The 10,383-nt window shown below is 32.3% G+C and overlaps 1 protein-coding gene and 1 long non-coding RNA gene across 2 annotated transcripts; one reads left to right on the plus strand and one right to left on the minus strand.

Moving 5' to 3' along the window:
* Nucleotides 1-5: 5 nt before the first annotated feature.
* On the plus strand, nucleotides 6-3,101 carry LOC139430227 (uncharacterized). Its single transcript, XR_011640687.1, has 2 exons — nucleotides 6-333; nucleotides 394-3,101. It is a non-coding gene; the product is annotated as an uncharacterized lncRNA (long non-coding RNA).
* LOC111423763 (tetraspanin-7-like) lies at nucleotides 2,939-8,952 on the minus strand. Its single transcript, XM_023057089.2, has 5 exons — nucleotides 8,693-8,952; nucleotides 4,817-5,005; nucleotides 4,382-4,567; nucleotides 4,208-4,327; nucleotides 2,939-4,149 (listed from the first exon to the last, which is right to left on the minus strand). The coding sequence occupies exons 1-5, from the start codon at nucleotides 8,768-8,770 to the stop codon at nucleotides 3,994-3,996; spliced, it is 729 nt and encodes a 242-aa protein (XP_022912857.1). The 5' UTR covers nucleotides 8,771-8,952; the 3' UTR covers nucleotides 2,939-3,993.
* Between the last annotated feature and the right edge of the window lie 1,431 nt (nucleotides 8,953-10,383).

Raw genomic sequence — 10,383 nt, forward strand, 5'->3', positions numbered from 1 at the left:
CGGGCGGTAAAAGGCGGAAAGAAAATTGGATGTCCTGAAGCCGTTTAAAAATACTTTGTCTTTTTCTAATAGCCCATTCTATTGACACATCAAACGTCATGATCTGTCATTTTTGACTTACAGACATAACCTCTATTATATATATATCAGACTCCGACTGGAAACTTTATAAAGGAAAATTAGCGGAGTTCAAAAAAAGCGTTCGTCACAGAAAACGAGAAACGTGGAGGAAATTTTGTGAGGAAGTTTCCTCATGCAGCGAAGTTTCTCGGTTAAATCGGGTTCTGGCTTCAGACCCTGAACGACGAATTGGCTTACTAAAAAAGGCTGACGGTTCTTATACCGACAACCTTTTGGAGAGTCTTCATTTATTAATGGAGGTGCATTTTTCAGGTTCCGGAAGTTCCGTACAAATACAACAGGACACCAACCATGAACCTACTGCAGATGATTGGATTTCAGCCGAAGAGATCTGCAGGGAGGATAAAATACGGTGGGCCATCAACAGTTTCTCGCCGTTCAAGACACCAGGACCAGATGGTATTATACCAGCCCTTTTACAATGGGGTCTGGAGGATTTAGTACCTCACCTGGTGGAAATCTTCCAAGCATGCCTGGCGCTGCGCTATATACCCAGTCGATGGCGTGAGGTCACAGTGAACTTCATACCAAAACCGGGTAAGCTTGATTATTTCACACCGAAATCGTTTAGACCAATCAGTCTCTCCTCCTTTCTTTTGAAAACTCTGGAGAGACTGTGTGATCGCTATATTAGAGATTTCTGTCTTCCAACTAAACCAGTAAATCCTAATCAACACGCTTACACTCAGGGCAAGTCCACACTAACGGCTCTTCACTCAGTGACCAGCTTTGTTGGTGGGGCGCTGGACCTAAAGGAGTCCGCCCTGGGGGTTTTCGTAGATATAGAGGGAGCTTTTGATAAAACAACTTTCTCTGGTATTAACGATGCCTTGTTAGAGCATAATGTTCCACCGACTCTTTGTGGTTGGATTGAGAACACTCTTAAACATAGGATAGTTAAGCTTAGGGCTGGCGATGTCAGTCTTCAAGGAGGAGTTACTCGAGGCTGTCCACAAGGGGGTGTACTATCTCCACTTTTGCGGAACCTCACCCTGGATAGCCTCTTGAACCGCCTCGCCGAAGCCAACTTTATCACAGTTGGTTACGCAGATGATTTAACCATTCTCGTCAAAGGCAAGTATATAAACGTGCTGTTTGACAGGATGCAAGTAGCTCTCAAACTGATAGAGACTTGGTGTGACGAACAAAGACTCTCTGTGAATCCTAAGAAGACAGAGTTGATTCTTTTCACACGGATGAGGAAGGTTGGCAATCCCAGAATGCCATCCCTTGCTGATACTCCATTGGTATTGTCAAAAGAAGTTAAATATCTGGGCATCACACTTGACAATAAAATGACATGGAGAGCCCACCTAGATAATAGAGTAAAAAAAGCGTACGTTGCATTCGGTCAATGCCGGAGGGCTATAGGTAAGACATGGGGTTTGTCACCCAGAAATGCCCTCTGGATTTACACGGCTGTAATCCGACCTATGCTTACTTATGGTGCAGTAGTATGGTGGTCAAAGACCCTACAGTCTACATCCACTACTGCACTTAATAAAGTACAGAGACTTGCGTGTTTGTATGTTACAGGTGCGCTGCGGACTACCCCCACTGCAGCCATGGAAAACATGTTAAACCTAACGCCACTTCATTTGTTCATCCAAGAGGTGGCATTGGTGACCATGACTCGACTGCGAGCAGCAGGAATTCTAATGGGTGAGAGAAATAGTAAAAATGCCAATCTCTGGAATGAAATGGTGGATTACTCACCAATTCTGGAGTGTGTAACGGACTTTACACCCCTACAACACATTATTACGAAGAAATATCTCACCCACCCAAGCTCCACAGAAGTAGAGGTAAAAAACAGCCTTAAAATCTACACTGATGGTTCAAAGAGACGGGAAGGAGCTGGAGCCGGAGTCTTCTCGTACGATCTCCGACTCCACGTATCTGAACCTTTAGGTATAAGTACCACCGTCATACAGGCGGAGTTAATCGCCATACAACTTGCCGCTGACGTTATTGTCAGATCCAACTTGGCAGGTAAGACTTTTACAATTTATACTGACAGTAGACAAGCTATTTTAGCCCTGAGTAGAATAACAATTACCTCAGGACTTGTTATGGGTTGTCATCTGACATTGGAGAAGGCCGCAGTGCATAACTGTGTCATACTTCAATGGATAAAAGGACACTCGACTTGTTCAGGTAACAAGCACGCTGATAGGCTTGCCAAAAGGGCTGCCAAGCGAGCGCCATGTTCGCCTGAACCGATAATCGCTCCGTCCTTATCAACTCAGATTGAGATAATTAAAGATTTTACCCACAAAAAGTTCATGAACTGGTGGGATAGGGTTAAGGGTTGCCATCTGTCTAAGGAAGTATTACATTATCCTTCAGCAGAGGCAGCCTTGTCTTTCGTAAGGCTTGGTAGAAACGCTCTACGAACTGTAACGGGACTCGTCACGGGTCACTGTAAGGTAAACAAGCATCTTTATAACCTTAAGCTTGCTGTTAGTCCTCTCTGTCGCCTCTGTAAAGAGAGCGAGGAGACGGTCCGACACATCTTGTGTGAATGCCCCACTCTGCAAGACCTCAGAATGAGGCCGACCACAGATGGCATCAGAAACACACCTCTGAGCTGTATCCTAGCCTTCGGAAATTCCTTAGGCTGGTTGATGTAGCCGGAGACAGTGTTGGAGGATGTACAAGGGGCCCGTTGGGGCCTAGGTGCTGTGTGCGTAGCATACCCTCCGCTTTCCTACATACATAACCTCTATTATTACTTTTAGTGGTAGATATAGAAGATAAAACGTTCAAAAAGCCTGCGATAAATTAAACTCAAATATTCACAGTTATAATTTGTAAATATATTTATATTAATATGTGTATAATCGTTTTTATCATGCAATAGTTTTTTTGTCACAAAATAACCTTATATATTTTTATAATAAATTCAGAAATATACGAATAATTGTTAATAATCAAAAATATAATTTAAGTGTTATATATTTAAGTGTATATTATATATTTTTTTGAATCACACATTTGAAAATGTATCATCGGACGATTTTACGTACCTCAAACTATATCAAAACGTTTATTTAATTCCTTAAAAGTTATTAAACAGTTTGAAACAGTTTAAGTACTAATAATAATACATTTATTAAATACATCATGCAAATTTCTAAAGCATAATATGCAAACAGTATCATAACTAATGTTTTAATACCCTTTTTCGTAAGATTCTCTTTATATTAAGACATACAGATCATTGTTTCTTCAAGGAAAATCTTGAGCACAATCTACACTATTAATTTATTTCATAAAATTCGAATTTGTTAAGTTATATTATAGTAAAAGTTATAGTACATACATAAATATTTGGTGGAATGAATTGATATTAATAGAATTGACCTTATTTTGATTCATTTGATATAGTATAAACATTTCGTTACATTTATAGAAAGTGAGTGCGATTACATTTATATTTAAAAACTAACAAGATTAATGTATTCATCAAATTTGACGTTTAGAAATGTCAAAAAATAATTTACTTTGTTACCAACTTAAATTATCTATTAACATTTAACCATTTAATACTTTTCTAAATATTATCTTCCTAGTTTTTAAATAATGTAGTATGTAAGTGATTTATATTTAAAAACTAACAAGATTAATGTATTCATCAAATTTGACGTTTAGAAATGTCAAAAAATAATTTACTTTGTTACCAACTTAAATTATCTATTAACATTTAACCATTTAATACTTTTCTAAATATTATCTTACTAGTTTTTAAATAATAGTATGTAAGTGCTGTGACATTTCTTAGTTAAGATTCTGCTTGCTTTACATTGCAATTTAATTATCGCGCTGATTCGGATAAATTCTCATTATTTCTTAATCCATCTGCTCATATTTTGCTTTGTTGATAACGCTTGCTAAACAACAGGATAGAATTACACCGAATAGAGGGAAAAATGTTATTCCAATTGCTACTCCAGCCAACGTCCCAATATTTTCATTAATAAATTTAACAACTCTGTCGTAGCAACCCTAAAACACAACACATCATTACTTAAAAAAGCATCATTCGTGCAAATCAAATTATTACAGTTTTATAAATTTCTTCAGAATTTCCAACATCACAACCTTTCTCGATACAACATGAAAAAGGAGCTGGTTTCGACATTTCTATCCAATCATTGGGACCATGATTTCCACAGCAATGTAACTACGCGAGAAAAAAGATTATTTTCAAAACTTAGAAAAAAAGTAATGCAAAAACCTGTTCTTGTAGAGTATCGATTGCTGTTGCGACAGAATTTTTATTATTCTCTGAACTGTTGTAATATTGACTCATGCTTATGTTCAATCCTTGATCGAAAGCAGCCGGAAATCGTTCTCTGTATGCATAAATGGAAAGCCCCGTGCCCAATTCCAAAACAAAAGCAACAGCTAAAAATGCCCCATACTAAAACACACAAAAATTTTATTATCAAGGAACTCGGCGATTATTAAAATTACTGTAACATAATGGTTAAATTTGCATATTAGACGGGGATCGATGGGTTTTTAGATTCTTTAGAGTGTATCCGTTTCGCTTTTATGAAGATTCCATTCTTTTACTTTTTTTAAGAAGAAAATTATGCATGAATTAAAATTTAATTTCTTTTCACACCCGAGTAATTTTTCTTTCTCTAAAAGTTTTTTTTTAACTTACCACATAAAGAAGAACGTGTTGTCCTTTAACTGTGCAGCAACAAGCTAATGTGCTGATGGCAATAATTAAAGCGCCGGTTGATATCAAAACGTATTGGGTCATATCGGAAAAATCGGCCGTTAATTCCATGTAAAGATGAAGACGTTCTCGCATGTAAATTCCTATTCCTAAAATTGCCCATCCTGATGCCTAAAATATATAATTAAAAAGGTAGAAACTTTCAAAATTGACTTTTTTATGTTGACATCTCAAAGCTAGCGCCTCGCCCACAAACAACCTTCGCAATATTTCTGTAAGTCGTGGTATCATTTTAACTAGTGGTGGAATTCCGGCAACTATCCGAATTAGTATCTCTTTTAGATGTTGTATACTGCGGATAATAATTAAATTCAACCCCAATAGGACTTTTTTCATTTAATACAACTTCATTTATATCAGATTTGTCATTAGCAACCTCATTGTAACAATCCCAATACGATATATAAAGTCTAGTTTTCTTCTCTTCGCTTGTAATTCATCATTACATTCATTACTAACAGAACTGTCGTTGTTATCACTTTCGATTATTAATTAAAGTATTCTCTTTTTAATGCAACAAGCCGTTTTGAAAAATCGCTTTTAGTTTTTGAGAAATAAATTTTTGAAAAGATCGACAATTTTTCGAATTTAGCAATTTTCGCCGATTAAGTTTTAAAAATTCGTATAAAATCCATTTCTTGGAATATGAATATGAAAATTTTCCAAAATGTTAATAAAAGTGTCCTCTTTCCAATGAACCAACCCGTTTTGAAATATAACTTTTAGTTTTTGAGAAAACAATATTGGAAGTTTTGATAAAATTTTCGATGTTTCAATTTTCATCGATAATTTTCAAAATTCGCTATAAACTTAATTGCTTGAACGATCCTCGTAGAAATATCACCAATTATTAATTAAAGTATCCTCTTTTTAATGCAACAAGTCGTTTTGAAAAATCACTTTTAATTCTTGAGATAAAAGTTTTTGAAATAATCGACAGTTTTTTCGAATTTTGCAATTTTCGCTGATTAAGTTTTAAAAATTCGTATAAAATCTATTTCTTGGAATATGAATATGTAATTTTTCCAAAATGTTAATAAAAGTGTCCTCTTTCCAATGAACCAACCCGTTTTGAAATATAACATTTAGTTTTTGCGAAAACAATATTTGAAGTTTTGATAAAATTTTCGATGTTGGAATTTTCATCGATAATTTTCAAAATTCGCTATAAAATTAATTGCTTGAACGATCCTTGTAGAAATATCACCAATTATTAATTAAAGTATCCTCTTTTTAATGCAACAAGCCGTTTTGAAAAATCACTTTTAATTCTTGAGATAAAAATTTTTGAAATAATCGACAGTTTTTTCGAATTTTGCAATTTTCGCTGATTAAGTTTTAAAAATTCGTATAAAATCTATTTCTTTGAATATGAGTATGAAAATTTCCCAAAGTGTTAATAACAGTGTCCTCTTTCCAATGAACCAACCCGTTTTGAAATATAACTTTTAGTTTTTGAGAAAACAATATTTGAAGTTTTGATAAAATTTTCGATGTTTCAATTTTCATCGATAATTTTCAAAATTCGCTATAAAATTAATTGCTTGAACGATCCTTGTAGAAATATCACCAATTATTAATTAAAGTATCCTCTTTTTAATGCAACAAGCCGTTTTGAAAAATCACTTTTAATTCTTGAGATAAAAATTTTTGAAATAATCGACAGTTTTTCGAATTTTGCAATTTTCGCTGATTAAGTTTTAAAAATTCGTATAAAATCCATTTCTTGGAATATGAATATGAAAATTTTCCAAAATGTTAATAAAAGTGTCCTCTTTCCAATGAACCAACCCGTTTTGAAATATAACTTTTAGTTTTTGAGAAAACAATATTTGAAGTTTTGATAAAATTTTCGATGTTTCAATTTTCATCGATAATTTTCAAAATTCGCTATAAAATTAATTGCTTGCACGATCCTTGTAGAAATATCACCAATTATTAATTAAAGTATCCTCTTTTTAATGCAACAAGCCGTTTTGAAAAATCACTTTTAATTATTGAGATAAAAATTTTTGAAATAATCGACTGTTTTTTCGAATTTTGCAATTTTCGCTGATTAAGTTTTAAAAATTCGTATAAAATCTATTTCTTGGAATATGAATATGTAATTTTTCCAAAATGTTAATAAAAGTGTCCTCTTTCCAATGAACCAACCCGTTTTGAAATATAACTTTTAGTTTTTGAGAAAACAATATTTGAAGTTTTGATAAAATTTTCGATGTTTCAATTTTCATCGATAATTTTCAAAATTCGCTATAAAATTAATTGCTTGCACGATCCTTGTAGAAATATCACCAATTATTAATTAAAGTATCCTCTTTTTAATGCAACAAGCCGTTTTGAAAAATCTCTTTTAATTCTTGAGATAAAAATTTTTGAAATAATCGACTGTTTTTTCGAATTTTGCAATTTTCGCTGATTAAGTTTTAAAAATTCGTATAAAATCCATTTCTTGGAATATGAATACGAAAAATTTCCAAAATGCTAATAAAAGTGTCCTCTTTCCAATGAACCAACCCGTTTTGAAATATAACTCTTAGTTTTTGAGAAAACAATATTTGAAGTTTTGATAAAATTTTCGATGTTTCAATTTTCATCGATAATTTTCAAAATTCGCTATAAAATTAATTGCTTGAACGATCCTCGTAGAAATATCACCAATTATTAATTAAAGTATCCTCTTTTTAATGCAACAAGCCGTTTTGAAAAATCACTTTTAATTCTTGAGATAAAAATTTTTGAAATAATCGACAGTTTTTTCGAATTTTGCAATTTTCGCTGATTAAGTTTTAAAAATTCGTATAAAATCTATTTCTTGGAATATCAGTATGAAAATTTTCCAAAATGTTAATAAAAGTGCCCTCTTTCCAATGAACCAACCCGGATTGAAAAATAACTTTTAGTTTAAATTAACTTTTATTTTAAAATTTCCGATGTTGCAATTTTCATTCAAATATCGCCAATTATTAATTTAAGTATCCTCTTTTTGTGGCAATGTAGGGTATATTTCAGAAATGCACCAGAAATTATATCACTAATTTTACCTCTAGTATTTGTGATTAAAATTATGCCACGACTTACAGGAACACCTGTATATATATACTGTGGCCTTAAACATTTAAAAAAATGTAATTAATATTTTGAAAGATTTTTTATATCATCATAAAGTTTCGTTTTTCTGGACAGTTTTAGAAAAAATTTAAAATATTTAAGAAATATTACAGAAGAAAACAGTAATATTTAAATGAGATGTGAAATTAATTTTTTAACGGCTTTTAATCGCAATCTAAACTGGGTCAACGTTTTTTTCAACACATGCGGTATTTATTTTATAATAATTCAACAAAAAATGTCGGAATTAGTCAAAAAGGTCATGATCATTTAGATATAAAGATTATAGTGCTCATTATAAATATTTAAATATTGTGTAATTGGAATACTTTACATTCATAGACCTTTTCTGCTATCGATTTATATTTTTATTTGGCTTTATCGTTAAATTAACTCGTGTTTTTTGATAAGCTACGTTTACCGGAACAGTACAAAATTGTTGCGTATGTGTTTAAAATTCCTTATCGATCTGTAACACGTTTTAATTTTTTTCCGTTATTTCCCGTTGATTTTTGACCCAAGCGCAATATGCAACTAAAAAAACATTTTTACGCGTTATTTATAACATTTTTCTTTAACTTAACAAATATCTTAAAATTTTATTTCACCATCTGGAGTGAAAATTAGATTTAAATTAATTTTCATTCAATATCTACTTGATATTTTTACATTTCAAATTTAACTTACCCAAAATATTAAATTGAAGATCATCAACAGCGTTTTCATGCATGTCATTGCAGCAACAGTTTGCAGATGCTTACTCATTTTTGTGTTACAATAACTCCTTTTAAATACGATTTATTTCGTTTTTTGAACGTATAGATATGTTGTTTAACTTTTTGTTTTAATCTCTAAATTGCACTCTGTGATTTTTTTAATCTATCAATAAAAATGGGCGAAGCTTACTGTTAGCCTTCTGTTGAGAATGTTCGATACTTCTAAAAAGGGAAAGCTTAAATGCGCATGTTACACATCTTGTATGTAGAAAGTATTTAATTCGGGTTGAATTTGTTGTTTTTTTTTGGAAATTTGATAGGTTTTGGTTTTAATAAATTAATTTGTTTATAATTTAACATTGAAAATTCTTTTTTTGGGGTGTATTTCGAATTGATAATATTTTGATTCCTTATTTCATCGATTGATGACGACGCCTTGCGTCCCGGCGTTGTTTCTGCTGCCATCTATTACTTAAATTTTAAATCACCAATGTTTCTAATAAATATAATAATAATTTATAAATGAAATTTGCTATTAAGATTTCTGCAAATAATATTTTTATGCATACATATTTTTATTACATTTTTAAGCACTACATTAATAGTAAAACTAAAGAAAGAGAAAGAATTTTCATTCTTTTGAAGAGAAGAAACTGGTTCTCGCGTTAAAAAATCCGCACCCATCTCGGTCACAAAGCGGCGACGGCGTTTACTGGAACGTGAAGCCCCAGAAGAATCCATTCTTCTTTTCCTCCATCCTTTTCTGTTCTTCCTTGCAAAATTGAGAACTATGTCTTTATGTTGCCGGTTTACTTTGATAAATCATAATTAAACGCTTAGAAAATTGTAAGTAATCGATAGGAGAACGCTTATCGAGTTGATGCTGGTGCTGCTATCTAATTAAAGCAGTACAAATACGACTCGGAGGCTATAAATTAGATCAAAAGGTATGTCGCACATTCTATGCCGTGTAGCACAGTTATTTAGGCACGGTAATGCGCCCTTGCTATACGTTCTAGAATGAGGTGTACTATTTCCTTGTTCTATTTTTAGTGTGGCATGTTCTTCACTACCATCAGTATTAAAACATCTATTAAAATAAACGTTCTCCTATAATAATTACATTTTTTTCTTTTTTGAATTAACATTGTTTCTTGTTACACCAAGTTTGTTATTAAATTAACATTTCAAACAGTTTGTTTTGGTTTCTTTTCTTTTCACTCAATTGTTAATTGTTTTAGAAAAAACAATGAAGTTCATTTTCCGTTTCTTGTTTGAGTAGTTTTTGAATTGGGTCTTTGTTTTTTTTATGAAGAACTAACTGTAGAATTCTTAAAGCCGAGGTGACCTAAATAGAAAAATTATTATTTATAAAAGTGAATCCCATGATAATTTCTGTAACAATTACCTCCGTTTCGGCAAAATTCTTTTAAGTTCGATTTGCGACGGTTCCAAAAAAAGGAACTTTTTAGTTTAAATCAGTTTAAATCAATTTGTAGCGGCATCGATTATTTTACTTTCACGATCTTAATCGAAATTATTACTCCGTTCTAAATTCCATATATAACTTTCTTATAATCACTTCATCATTTATCCATTAAGATGTAAGTAACTTCTCAACCAAAGCTTTAATGGGACAACTTTAGATTTGTTATGGTACTC

The sequence above is a fragment of the Onthophagus taurus genome, chromosome 6, assembly GCF_036711975.1.
Source record: "Onthophagus taurus isolate NC chromosome 6, IU_Otau_3.0, whole genome shotgun sequence".
Lineage (NCBI taxonomy): Eukaryota > Metazoa > Arthropoda > Insecta > Coleoptera > Scarabaeidae > Onthophagus > Onthophagus taurus.